The 14152-nt window shown below is 48.6% G+C and overlaps 1 protein-coding gene across 1 annotated transcript; it reads left to right on the top strand.

The window, feature by feature from the left end:
- The first annotated feature begins 828 nt into the window (after nt 1-828).
- Nucleotides 829-13552, top strand: Tmem269 (transmembrane protein 269). Its single transcript, NM_001134627.2, is given in 7 exon segments — nt 829-943; nt 1923-1994; nt 4904-5033; nt 7436-7533; nt 8300-8443; nt 8932-9135; nt 12676-13552. Coding segments are annotated over 6 exon segments (765 nt in total). The 5' UTR covers nt 829-943; nt 1923-1927; the 3' UTR covers nt 12798-13552.
- Nucleotides 13553-14152: the final 600 nt, after the last annotated feature.

Here is a 14152-nt window from a genome sequence, read left to right as displayed (position 1 = left end):
CCTCAGCTACATAGTTTCAGCCAGCCTGGTCTACAGTGTGGGGTAGTGTCTTAAGAGAAAAATGAAACAAAAAGGGTTTACTGACCCATGTTGTAGTCCACGCCTTTAATCTCAGCACTTGGGGGACAGAGACAGGTGGATCTCTAGAGTTTGAGGCCAGTCTAGTCTACAGAGCAATTTTCAAGACTGCCAGGGCTACACAGAGAACCTCTGTCTGGGGGTCGGGAGTGGGTCTTCTATAGCACACTATCCATTCAACTGCTCCATCTGGAACCTTCTGGAAAGCTTTCATCCTTGCTTAGGGCCTCCCTTACTCTTGCAATTCCTCTCACACTGGCTACCTCTCCATTCCCTGACATAGCTTCCGTCTTTTACAGTGACTTTCTGAAAGAACCTGACTTAAAAACATTGTCTTCATGTTTGGGTCTCAATTCCTCAGACCCTCATCTTCCTGAGAAATGTTACTATATGTTTATACCACCTTTTACGTACAACAATCCGAGCCTATAAAAGGCCATACCGACTTGGAGCTGACATTTAAGGTGCTCTTCACGTTGTGGACCCCAGCCTGCTTTTTACAGTCTTCACCTCACTCCCAGCTGATCTCTAACCCCCAGACACTCAACAGCCGGAGTCTGCACCAAGCAGAAGTCAGAATGAGCCCAGGATGGCTCTATCCAGGTTCATGTGGGTGGAGAAAGCAGGCCCCTCCCCTAAAATCTTCCATGCTCCGCCTCGTGCCGCCCACTACAAGAGCTGTAAATTGAGGGTCTGGTGCCTCTGTCCAAGGACTCTGCAGCCCCTCCCCTGTCCTCTGGATTGTGAGCTAAGAGCCAGGTTAAGAGGCTGGACCCGCATCGATGCACCCTCACCTGGGCTGGACCCTCTGCCTCAAAAGGCAGCGGGAAAGCCTCGGCCTCATCTAGGAATGTTTGATCCCCAGGTAAGTTTTCCCCACTGACATAGAGCAGGTGGGGCAAGAAAGAGGGACAGGCGCATCAGGCCAGCCAGTGCCTTGTCATCAGACAAAATTGGGTTTAACCGGGTTACCCGGACAACCTGCGGGAGGCTGGCGAGAGACTAGTGTTGTGTCCTGTTCTCAAGAGGTCAGGTCTGTGCAGGAGATGGCCTCTGGCCTCCGGGAAAGAATGGCAATGTACGCGATGAGGAAGGACAAGAGACACCATTGCTGGAAAGTACACCTTCATTCTTACCAGCCTCTCATGCTGCCTGGTGAGGGAACGCTTATCCCTTAGTCCTCTTTCTAGAAACACAGAGTCATGTGAGCTCTGGAGTACCGCCCGGGCGGGTTCTCACCAACAGTTCCCGTTCCTCAATTCCTCCCCAATTCATTTCAGTCCCACGTGGGGCTGGCCCACAGTCACTTCTGGGAGGGCCCCAGCTCAGACTTCCCCAACTTCACCTCCAGTCACTTGTGTTTTGGGAACCAAGAATTGCTGCATTTTTAATTTTCTTTGGCAATCACACCCAACCTTCCATTCTGGTACATGTCACCAGAATGATATGGGTGAAATTCTCCCTTGTCCTTGCCCTTGCCCTTGCCCCAGACTTTGCTTCCTGGTATACCCAGGGCAACTGGAACATGCCTAGTTGCACATAGCATGTCTCCTCAAGAATCTAACATTCCATCAAGACTATATCATCCGAAGTCGGCACATGGGTCTTGTTCTATTTACCCAAATATGCAAAGCACGGCACAGGGAGGCACTGGAAAGAAGGAGATGAATAAATGATAAGGGTTGAGCAGTTGCCTGGGGTGCTTCATGGAAGGGGTTTCATCTAAAATGGCTTCTCAAAGGCCTCAATGAAGAGGGCTAGATTCTGGGTACTTTAGAGTCAGTGCAGCAAGAGGGCCTAGGAGGTGTACTGTATGAATTAACATTGAACACTTTTATTGTCAGGCCTCATGCTTGGCACAAGAGGCTCCAATCTGCACCCAAGTTGCATCCCCTCTAGGAAAAAAAGAAGACAAGGTAGGCAAAGTCAGTAAAGAATGCCAGGTGTTACACGGTGAGCACAAGAAGCCTTCTGAGACAAGTGCTTACAAGCTCTGCAGGCACCAGAAGGCTCGTCAAAGACGACCAATCAAAGACCCAAGGAAGTACCCAAGAGAGGGGTTTCAGTGGGGCTGGAGAATGGGAGCTGGAGAGGTAGGCAGGGCTGCTGTGGGGCAGGACTCCAGACTGAAGAATTCAAGAAGCTGGCATATGGGGGCTGGGGATTTAGCTCAGTGGTAGAGCGCTTACCTAGGAAGCGCAAGGCCCTGGGTTCGGTCCCCAGCTCCGAAAAAAAGAACCAAAAAAAAAAAAAAAAAAAAAAAAAAAAGAAGCTGGCATATGACCAGATCTGCTCCTTCAGGGGTGGGCACAGACCAGCTTCAGCTGTACCCCTCCTCTGAGAGCCTCCCCCAGACAGGGTGACCCGTCTGTGCTCACAAGATATGTCTCTTCTCCCATGCTGACTTGCATCCTCTACCTGACTGTTCCTTGAGAGATCAATCCACAGTCATCTGTGTGTCCACAAGACCAACCGTCAGACCTGCTGCTAGCTAGAAGTGAAGAGGTTGCTCTCCTGTGGACTTGAACAGCTCTTCTTATCCCCAACCTCATCCTTTTGCTCCTGGGACCCATGTATGCACTTTTTTGCAAATAGTATTTAACTGGGAAAGAAGAGACTCAGTACAAGTGCTGGCTTCACCATTTCCTGAGACAAGTCCTTTCCATTTGGAAACCTTGGTCTGTCATCTGTAAAATAAGGGGCCATGATGAATGCTTGTGAAAGCATGCTTGTGCCTCATTTCTGTAGACCAGTGACTCTCAACTTTCCTAGTGCTGCTGCCCTTTAATACAATTAGTTCCTCATCTTGCAGTGATCCCCAACCATAAAATTATTTTCCTTGCTACTTCATAACTATAATTTTGCTGCTGTTATAAATTGTAATGTAAATATCTGATATTTAGGATATCTGATATGTGACCCCTGTGAAAGAGTCATTCAACCCCAAAGGGGTCACAACCCACAGGTTGAGAACTACTGTTCTAGACAGAGAGACTGACTGGCTGAACGTCCTTTGAAGACAATAAGGATTCTCTTAACTCGACTAGTCAGAGCATGGTCATCATCCTGTTCAGATGGCAGAGTTCAGAGGGATGAACACTCAAGGCGGAGCTGAGTCTCCTGTAACTTCAGAATGACATCTTCCAAGGTGGTCCCCTTTCCGTCCTATTTGCTTTCCTTGGGATGTATAAGCAGGGATGAGAACCCTTGCCAGACTGAGCTCACAGGGCCAGTGGGAATCCCAGGTGCCCAAGTGGTTTGTGGACAGGGTAGACGGTGAGACAGTGTAGCAGATGATTAACCATTAAGACAAAGACATCTGTGAGGTGATGAGATGGGGCAATGTCTGGTTGTTGGGAGACTGGGCATCTGCTGATCTGCCCTGAGAAGCAGAGTCCCAGGGATGCTGTTCTTTTAGGAGACGGTAAGTGCGTGGGCTGGCATATGACCAGGTACCTGGCTCAGGAACTGAGGTATCCTGTCCTTCAGGGGGTTGGTCTTGAGGCAGGAGAGGTGGCTGTGTAGCTTCATGGAGTGGGATGGTAGGTCAGCTCTTCTCCCCTTCCCGTTCAGCTTTCTGAGGTGTACATTATTCCTGTCTTAGGTGTTAATCCTGATGGTTGTGGTTGCATAGCCACTGATTCTTTTGGTGACTAAGGCTGCCTATGGGCACACCTAGCTCTGCAGTGATGCCTCCAGTCCCTGACCCAAGTCCAGACCCTCCTAGCTTTGGACAACTTGATGGCAGGGTTTCTTGAAACAAAACAAAAAGCTTGTCTCGATCCTTTAAGATTTTTGTTTTGTTTTGTTTGTTTTTGAGTCAGGGCTTCATATGTAACTCTGGCTGTCCTGGAACTTACTCTATAGACCAGGCTGGTCTTGAACTCAGAGACCTGCCTGCCTCTGCCTCCCAGGAGCTAGGATTGAAGGTGTGCACTGCCACATCCGGCCTTGTCTCAATTCTTGCTAAGGCCATAAGAGCCCGGAACTGTTCAGAGGGGCTGTCTGGAGGCCTGTGCCTCAAAGTGAGTGAGGGATTTAAGAGAAAGTGGACATGAGAGCAAGAATTAACTCATATTGCTCAAGGACGGAGTCACTGTGTGCAGCTGACATGATGAGTAGAGAGGATGCTAACAGTTTATGTGTAAGGGGTACATTTGTTTGGACATAGTATAGGAACAGCCAAGACTGGTTGTGACGGTGGATAGGCCGGCTAGTTTCCTGCTGCTGCGAGAGGGGTCATGCTGGGTGGTCAAAGGCCTGGACATGGTCTGCCCCAACATGCAGAGGCTGTCTGGTAAAGCTGTCCTGGTGAACTCCACAGCCCTAGCCCCCAATTCTCCTCCTGCTGGGGTCTTGTGCTGGCCCGGACCAGAGGTGAGGGCACAGTGGCAAGTGCTGGGGAGCCACTGAATGGCGTCCATGTCCATTCTGAGAAGTTCATTTCCTTCTCTGTTGGAAATGGGACTGGTGTTGTGGTATGCCCTGAGGTCTCTGAGGGAGTGGGTATAGCTTCTCTCCAGTCAGCCATTCGTCAATGACAAGGTTCCATCTCAGATAGAGACCTCTGAGGTGTCCAGAAGGCTCCTGTGGGGCCAGGGCAAGGGGAGTGGATGTCCACACAAGTTCATCTGACTCACTGCTAAGCTTTCCCAAACCCTGGGAAAGCTTTAAAGAACCCTAGTGTCTCCTTGCTAATTTGTCCTCTTAATCTAGTTGGTGACACAGAGTGTCGGGGGGGGGAGTTCTTGGATGGGGTCTCTGGGAGCCTTTCCGGAGACCCTTTGGCTTTGAGAACCCTGTGCACCTCTCTCCTGGGCCGCAGGTCATCGCGCCATGAACCAAGAGCAGAACAGTTCTCAGATGACTGAATTTTCCTGGAAAGATGTTATTAATGCTTTGTCCCTGGCCAACATGATCCTGGGGCTCTTCTCCATCTTCTGCAGCTTCAGCAGGTAGGTCTGGGCCACCACCTGCTCTTAGCCTAAAGCTAGAGCCTATGGCATGAGGAATCAGGTGCAGTCTCCAGAGACCTGGCCACTATGGCAAAGGATCAACTCAGGGTGGGGACAGTAAGCACACACACACACACACACACACACACACACACACACACACACACACACACGCACACGGAATTTTAGATCTAATATAGTGGGAGAATGCAAATCCTGAGAGGGTAGTTTTGTGTTACAACTGTAGGTTCTGTTACCTTCATTTAGCCTCAGGCCCCTTTTGATACTCAGGTCTGGGCTAAACAAATCTGAAACTCTTTGGGGTGGTTGAGGTCAGGCTCCCTTGCTTCTGCTGGGCCATCTCAGCACTGTAATCCAGTGCAGACTTGGCAGTGGACCTCTGTGGGCACGTTTGCTGTGGACTGTGTGGCTGCCCACAGAGGGACTTGGGGCCACATGATGGACAAGATGCAGTGAAGAATGCGGGGACTAAAGGAACTCTGGGAAGTCACTTAGAGCAGAGCCAGCATCAAATCTGAGAGAATGTGGGAGATACTGACAGATCCTTACCACACATCAAACTCAAGAGCACTGTGGCAGACACTGATGGATCTAAGCAATGTTGGAGATGCACTCACCTAACACTCACCTGAGAAAAGCAGCACGCACATCAGGCTGTGCAGCGCCACCCAGTGCCTGGGTGTGACCGACACCCACAGACGCTCCATCCAAGAACAGCAGGCTGTACTCTGTTCTCAGGCTGTCCTGGAGAATTCATTAAGACAAACTGCCTTCTGGACATATAAAAGACTAGAAGTCAAAGAGAAGGTAATGTCGGATCAAACGGAATTAAACTAAAGTTCAGAAGTGAAAAGAGTGTACAAACCCTGACCTGGGGTTACTCATAGGAGAGTGCTTGCCCGCAGTGTGGGAGGCCCACATTTCCAGCACTGGAAAAAATAAGTACCAGATGGTTAGAATAGGAAAGTTAGAATTTAGCCAGGTATGGTGACATAAACTTGTAACCCCAGCACTACGGAGGTGGAATCAGAAGGATCGAGAGTTCAAGACCAGGGGCTAGGGAGATAGCTCAGTTGATGAAGTGCTTGTGCACAAGTGTGATGGCTTGAGTTCAGTTTTTAGAAGTGTGTAAGAAAACCAGGCATGGTGGTGTGCACTCAGACTCCAGTGCTGGAGAGGTAGTGACAGGAGAATCTATGGCTCACTGGCCAGCTAGCCTTACCAAACCAGTAAGTCCCAGGTCCTAGTGAGAGACCCCATCTCAAAAAATATGGTGGATGGCTTCTAAGGAACAGATGTTTTAATTACTTTTTCTATTGCTGTGATAAAATACTTTGACAAAACAACTTATAAAACAAAACATTTAGTTGAGCTTACATAGGATTTGAGTTCATGATGGCAGAGCAAGGCATGTGGGAAAGACAGCTAAGAGCTTACATCTTGATCAGACAGCCAGAGGCAGAGAGAGGGACACTGGCAGTGGCTGGAATCTTCTGAACTTTCAGTCTGTCACTGTGACACACCTCCTCCAACAAAGCCACGCCTCCTAATCCATCCCAAACAGTCCCACCAACCAGGGGCCATTCTCACCTAAACCACCACAGAAGGAAAGAAAGGAAAGGAGAGAGGAGGGGAAAGAGAAGGAAAGAAAACTGCTTAGCATAAATCCTTCGTTTCACAAGTGGAGAAAAACACCTAGAGAGACACCTGGTGATTTAGCTGAAGAGTCAGTGAGGCGGTGGCAGAGGCTGCACCAAGAATAGGAAGGAAAGGGGTTGGGGATTTAGCTCAGTGGTAGAGCGCTTGCCTAGCATGCGCAAGGCCCTGAGTTCGGTCCCCAGCTCTGAAAAAAAGAAAAAAGAGAAGAATAGGAAGGAACCCATGTCATCAAATACACCTGGGACTTAAGGGTTGGAAGGGACCTTGGTGATTACCGTGAGGAGGAGGTCAGGAAGCCACCATGTGCTGGGAGTTTGGGAGGGATAGAGCTATGTATGAGGTTGTGTGTGAAACATTTAAACATTTTTTTAAAGATTTTATTTATTCATTTTATATATGATGAGTACACTGTCACTGTCTTCAGACACACCAGAAGAGGGCATCAGATCTTGTTACAAATGGTTGTGAGCCACCATGTGGTTGCTGGGATTTGAACTCATGACCTCTGGAAGAGCAGTCAGTGCTCTTAACCGCTGAGCCATCTCTCCAGCCCACATTTAAACATTTAAAACACAATATCCACAAGGGCTGTGAGTGTGGGGAATGCTCTTGTGTGTGCTTGTGTGTATGTGTGTGTGGAGGGATTTGTGGAAAGTGGGTATTGAGTGAGGGACTTGTCCAGTGGGCACTACAAGAAGCTGTCCTGCTGGTCTGCCCTCTAGGAAATCACACTGTGCTTCCTGGATGCTTCTGATCAGCTTCCTGTTAGACATTGCAATAGGGACGATGACCAGACACTTCAACATCTGCCACAAACAGGGTGAGTCTAGACCTCAGGTCCAATCTCACCCTTACCGTGGGGAGCATCCATCTCCGCCTACCACCGTGCTCTGACATCAGGCAGGCCTTTCTCAGTCACTCGTGCGCAATTGTGCACACATCCATGGGAAGAGCAGACACAGTCCTGCTGTCACAGCCTAGATCCATCCCCCGGGCAGGCTCTCCGCCATCTTTGTCCCATCCCTGCCCTGGTGTTCATTCCTATCTTAGCCTCTGTTTTAATTCCGTTTACTCTTCTTATGATTTATGCCAGTTTGCTGCAGGTTTTGTTTTTGTGTTTACACTTCAAACTCACACGTATGAGTTTTATAAGGTAAGATCTCAGTCCAACTTACTCAAGCAATTTCTTTACTGTTTATCCTTTCTTGCTTTCCAAGTGTTTGTTGGGGATCACCCTCATTCTAAGTGAAGAGTGTCCTCTGTAGTTCCCTTAGTGAAGAGGGTGGTGTAAGGGTCAATAAGATGAGAAGCAACCCCAGGCAAAACAGTTGGTTCAAAATACCTTGAAAGTTTTTGCCTGAGAAAGGTGCTGAGGCTTGTGAACACGTGTGCTAAGCCTTATATTATGTTGAGGGACAAAGACCAGCAGAGGCAGAGCCTGGGGGAGGCCCAGGCTTTGACCTCCAAGCTACCTTAAGGAGGCAGCTGCTGTCCTCTGAGAGTCCAGCACTCCGAACTGTCACTGCTCCAGGAGAGGCTAGGGTGTAGGACACACACCTGTGAGTTAACCTTGTCCCCTGAAGCAGGACTCGAGCTGAATGACTTTGCTGTCTTCACCACCTTTGGCCTTGCCTCAGCGCTGCTCCTTGGTGTGGATGGGCCTCTGAATGGGTTCCTGGCCATCATCTATGTGCTAACCACTTCTTTCCGCCTGTGTTTTTATTCAGCTGGTGAGTGGAATCCAATTTATCTTAGTTCTGTGGCAGGGGTCAAGGGGCAGGAGAAGCCAGAGGTCACTTGTGCACTCCTCGCTCTTGGAGTCTGCTGGGGATTCAGGGCTGTGTTGGCAAAGCACTGGTCTGGGAGACATGGATCTCTGCCTCTTAGCAGCTGTGTTTCTCTGGTCTTATCTGTGACGGAGCATAGCTTCACACCAGGTCCCCAAATAAGAGAAGCCATGCTAAAGCGAGGGCAGCTGCCTTCTGTGGCTTTTCAAGGACCCTTTAAGGTGTGGGCATACCTGGTAGAGCATTTGGTGCCTGCTGTCCCTCAGGAACCAACACAAACACAAACCTCTATGGCATCTGCTTGTGGATGACCAAATGACCTACCTCCACACTCCTGGGCTTAGGGGATATGGCAGTTCATGGAGAGGAGACCCAAAGTAATAGGTGCCCTTAGAGCCAGGAAGCAGCTGATCCTGTGGTCTTTTCCCTAGGAGGAGGTTCCTCTGGATACAAGGGCTTACCCTGCCCCTATGCTTCCTGTGTTTTGGCCTCCACCTGCCTTCTAACTAAAGGCAATACATTCATTCTTTGCTGCATGGCTTCACTCATGATTCTCTTCATGATCGACCAGAGTTGCTACCCACATGATGAAATCCTAGATTCGGACAACTGGAAAAAAATTGTTTATATAGGAGGTGAGTTCAAATACTGGCCACCATCTCTGTGGTCCCGCCGTGTCTCACCACAGCACTGCCCGTGCACTTGGCTCTTGAGCACCTTTACCACCGAATTTCGTTAGCCATTTTCCAAAATCAAATACCCAAAAGTTTACTAGTTTTTAATGTCTGAAAATACTAAATGTGTTCATCCTCATGCTCTGATTCCCAGTGCATAGAATTAGGCTGTGCTCAGTAATGTCTACCTAAGTCAATGAGTTCAGTAGAATTTAGGGAGCCTGTGCCTATGTGGGAATCAGTCTGGTGAACCAGGCATAGTCCTTGTCTCAGATAGGGAGAAAACCAAAACAAGTTCACAAATAAAAATGACAAGAATTGGAAACAAACAAAGCTGGGTATAGTGGTTGTGTTTGTAATTCCAGTTATCAGGATGCTGAGGCTGGAGAATCATTGTAAGTTTGAGATATAGTGAGTTCCAGGCCAGCTTGAGCTCTAGTGTGAAACTCTGTCTCAAAATTAAGTGAAGTAAGTAACTACAGACTGGGATTGGTTTTGATGCCCTGGGAAAGTACAGGGTGCTCTCAGAGGGTGGCTCGTTATGGAAGGGTGTTTAAGTGATATCTGAAGGATGGGCAGGAAGGGGGCCTGGTAGTGACTGAATGCCAAGATGGTCCTTGAAGCCTTAGTGGGACAGTGTGGCTGGTACTTGTGTGGAAAGCCAGTAACAAAGGCTTAAGCTAGTAAAGTGGGCAGAGTGGGTGGGGTTTGAGATTTGATCCTAAAGGCAAATGAGACACCTTGGGTGGAACCCAGACAGCAAGTGATGTGGTCAGAGCAGCTGGACCGCTTGGACTGTAGTGGACCGGTGTTCAGATGGCAGGTGGTGGCATGGTGGATGCAGAGAAGCAACTGGGCTTGAGAAGTGTTGGAACAAGAGTTGATACTGGAGGAGAGGAAGTCACGTGTAGACAGCAGAGTATAGGCTCCAGCCTCAGAAGATGCTCACAGAGCTGCCCTGAGTTAGGATTTCCTTCAAGGACCATTAGTTTTTCTTTTATAATGTGTGCTTGTGAACAAGACAAGCATCCCTGAGAGTTGAAGGTCCTTCTATTGTCCCTTCGCTGTGATCCACTCTGGGTTGCTACAGTCTGTTTCCTTCAGACTTGTATCTTTTTTTTTTTTTTTTTTTTTTTGGTTCTTTTTTTTTGGAGCTGGGGACCGAACCCAGGGCCTTGTGCTTCCTAGGCAAGCGCTCTACCACTGAGTTAAATCCCCAGCCCCCAGACTTGTATCTTATGTGGCATTAGTACAACCTCCTTGTCCAAGTTCTGGGAGCTGGCTCCCTTGTGCCCAAATGGCAGAGGCAGAATGGTGAGGAGAGTCTGGGTTTGTAGCTGAATGGACCTCAGTTGAGGCTCTGACTTCATGTGGTTGTGTATAAATTTGGGTTAATACTTCACCATTTTAATTCAGTCTCCTTTGTCTATAACAAATCCCTAAGTCCCTAGCTTGTAGGCTCACTGAGACTGAATGAGGCAACGAGGCAGGTGACTCTCTGGTAGGGTCCTAGACTGTGAGTGACAGCCCCTGGCTCCACCTTTTCCACCTCCCCTCTCCTTGCTCAGTGTTTTCCTCAGAGGTTGCTCCTAGAGTTGATCCCCTCTGCTCAAAATAAACCACACAGCTGGCGTGAGACTCCTGGGCTTCTTTGCTCTGAGTTAAGGTGGAAACAGCCTCTCACAGATTCTGACACCAGGTAATGCCAGTACTGTGCACATTTCTCAGTGGATGATGCTAATACTCTGCTTGCCTGGGAACAGTGAGCCACCTTAGACTGAAGACTCTGAGAAGCTGGCCAGTTTGGGAGAGTAAATGCCATCTTTTTTTTTTTTTTTTTTTTAAGGACAAGAATGGCTTTAAATGTTGCCTTCTCGGGGCTGGGGATTTAGCTCAGTGGTAGAGCGCTTACCTAGGAAGCGCAAGGCCCTGGGTTCGGTCCCCAGCTCCGAAAAAAAGAACCAAAAAAAAAAAAAAAATGTTGCCTTCTCGCCTTAGCAGATCAATGACTATTCTCCAATTGCAGTTTTCCAAAACTTTAGCATACTCCTTAACTGACTCCTTTTCCCAGAAGTGATCTTTTGTTAGGTCACCTGTCATAATCTAATGGGATCTTACAGAATACATAGTGGTCAGCTTGGGGATGCAGCCCCGTTGGTAGAGTACCCTCGTAGTAGGCCTGGCTTCCTGGGGTTTGATCTCCAGGACTACATACACTGGCTGTGGTGGTGCATACCTGTAATCTAAGCACTCGGGAGGTGGAGGCCGAAGGATCAGAAGTCCAAAGTCGTCCTCAGCTACATAGGCAAGTTCTAGGCCAGCTCGGGCTACTTCCGATCCTGTAATGAGACTATGGATGCTCTGTGTCAGCATGTCTAGTTTTTAAAGGCCAGGCAGGCTTAGACTTGAATCAGGTCTTTGTGCAGGTTACTTCCCCTGTCTCCCATGAGAATGGTAGATGTAATGCTAAGTCGCAGGAGTAAGACGGAGTGTACGTGAAAAGCAGAGTCCAGTGCTGAGTAGACGTACCACAATGGCGTCGGATGCCTCATAGTTCTTCATCTGAAATTCGGATTGTCCCGGGAGTACCTGAGAATACATCAGGTTCAGCGACTTGCTTGGAGGGGCCTCAGGACTTGGCATGTTGTGGTACTCATGGCTAAGACTGGTTAGAACACAAGGATGTGGCCCCATGTGGTGACACACCCTTTTAATCCCAGCACTTAGGAGGCAGAGGCAGGTGGATCTTTGACTTTTAGGCTAGCCTGGTCTGCAGAGCCAGTTCCAGGACAGCCAGGGCTATAACAGAGAAACTATCTCGAAAAACTAAAACAACAATAACAATAAAACCAAACCAAACAGACAAAGCCAACCAACAAAGGATGTGGTTCAGAATCAGCAGAGGGGGCGTGGGATGTGACCACAGAAGGGAGATGCTAGCTCCTTAGAGTCCACGCTAGGTGGCACCAGAGAGTTATACTCAGTTCCTAAAGCCCTGACCTGTGGTCACTCACATGAAGCTTTGTCTTCTAGGAAAGGTCACCAGAGACTCACCCTCTGCCTAGCAGGGACCAAATTCAGACTCTAGAATCAAAGTGGGTGTTCGGCACAGACCATGTCCTTGCACAGTCTGGGCCCAGCAAGCCTCTCTGATCACTCAAAGTGACTGGTGTGACAGCTGAGGCCACCCTGTAAGCGGTCTCAGGCATTTAACACTGCATGTTAAACTCCAAACAATTAGGATTTTTTTCCATTGAAAAGGCTCTGATCAACTTGAAATCAGTTTTGGCCAGAACTTGGCTTCTGGTCTGAGATCAGCAGAATGGACCTGAGATTGCATTAGCTTCCAATTAGGGGCTTCCATATTCTTAGTAAACTGAACTCACACATGGGGTTCCTGCCTCTCCTGTTGCTGTTTCTTCAGCTCTGTGAGGGACAGGGGGTTGGGTGGGAGCATGTGAGGCGCTTGATGAAACTGAGTGTCTGCTTTTCTCTCTCCAGGTGTTATCCTGCTGTTTTTTTCTCCGTTCCCGCTCACCGCCTTTTATTGCCTGACTTGGTCGCTCTCCTACATCTTCTCTCCTGATACCCTTTGGGGCAGAGGAGTTTGTATTAAGCTCTAGTGAGAGGAAAGCATAACATCACCACTCCTGCTGGCTCTGTGGGCTGTACGCTTAGCATGCTGGACCAAGATCTGCCTGTCCTCACTAAAGCTTTCAGATGCTCGTGTTGTCATATGCTCGGTGCACTCTCTCTTGAATCACTTCAACCCACAGTGGGCCCATAAGCCTTTGCTTCTTTCTCCATATTGAGGGTTTGGACTCCTTTTGGGGCAGTCATGAACCAGTCAGGCAGGAGAGACGTCTGTTTCCAAGCTAAGTTTTAGGCTGAAATTCAAACACAGCCTTGGATGCATGACACTTTATCTCAAAAAATGATTGGCAGCCTACATTCATTACCAGTGTATCAGTCAGGAGCAGAATCGATAGGATGAATATCTGTCTGTCTGTCTGTAAATAAAGGGGGTTTGAGTAGCTCTTACCCAATTCCCTGTCCCTCACAAGTCCCTCACAAAGCTGAAGAAGCAGCATCAAGAGAGATAGGGGGTTTGGGGATTTAGCTCAGTGGTAGAGCGCTTGCCTAGCAAGCGCAAGGCCCTGGGTTCGGTCCCCAGCTCCGAAAAAAGAAAGAAAGAAAGAGAGAGAGAGAGAGAGAGAGAGAGAGAGAGAGAGAGAGAGAGAGAGAGAGAGAGAGGAACTCCATGTTAAGTAATCCAACAATGGCTGTCTACCAACAGAAAGTCCAAGACTCTGGCTTCTAGGATCTCATTCTGTAGGTTTGTTTTCTAAATGCTCAAACACTAAACTACTCAGATGCCAGTTTGTCTGTTAAAATCGAACAAGACAGAAATCCTGCATGCTATTACATCGTATTCTAAAGCTGCACCTTATGGAGAACAACCAGGGAGAGTCTGTCTTCAGGCGGGAGGGACAGCAGGACTGTTGGCTAACTGTGCCATTCCTCACACGGTGGCGCCAGAGCTCCTCGGCAACATGTCTGCCTTTGAAGTCTAAAGAGCAGAGTGTGGCCAAGTGGTGCTCAGCTGTCAGCTCACCATGTAGTAGCTTATTTCCCAGAGAGGAGGTTTTCTGAGATTCCTCCTGGGCTTTCGCCCAGGGAGAGATGAAGGGTACCATGAAAGTACGTTGAGCACATGAATGAAGCCAGAGCCAGGTTTGGTCTGAACCCAGATGGTGGTGATTCTCCTTCCGGAGCACTGCTCCCTTCCGAGTGGAATCCTCTGTGGGAACCCTCCTGCTTTTTGTAGTCTGGTCCTGAGTGACATGTTTAATCTCTGTAAGCCCATATCCTCATCTGAGTGTGGAAGATTTACTTCCCCGACAGGAAGACAGACAGACAGACTAGGGCAGTTCCAGCTGGGTTTTCTTGAAGTATAAACTGAGTATGCCTGTCACTT

The sequence above is a fragment of the Rattus norvegicus genome, chromosome 5, assembly GCF_021556685.1.
Source record: "Rattus norvegicus strain SHRSP/BbbUtx chromosome 5, alternate assembly SHRSP_T2T, whole genome shotgun sequence".
NCBI classification, from domain to species: Eukaryota; Metazoa; Chordata; class Mammalia; order Rodentia; family Muridae; genus Rattus; species Rattus norvegicus.
This window is presented reverse-complemented; position numbering and strand designations above follow the sequence as displayed.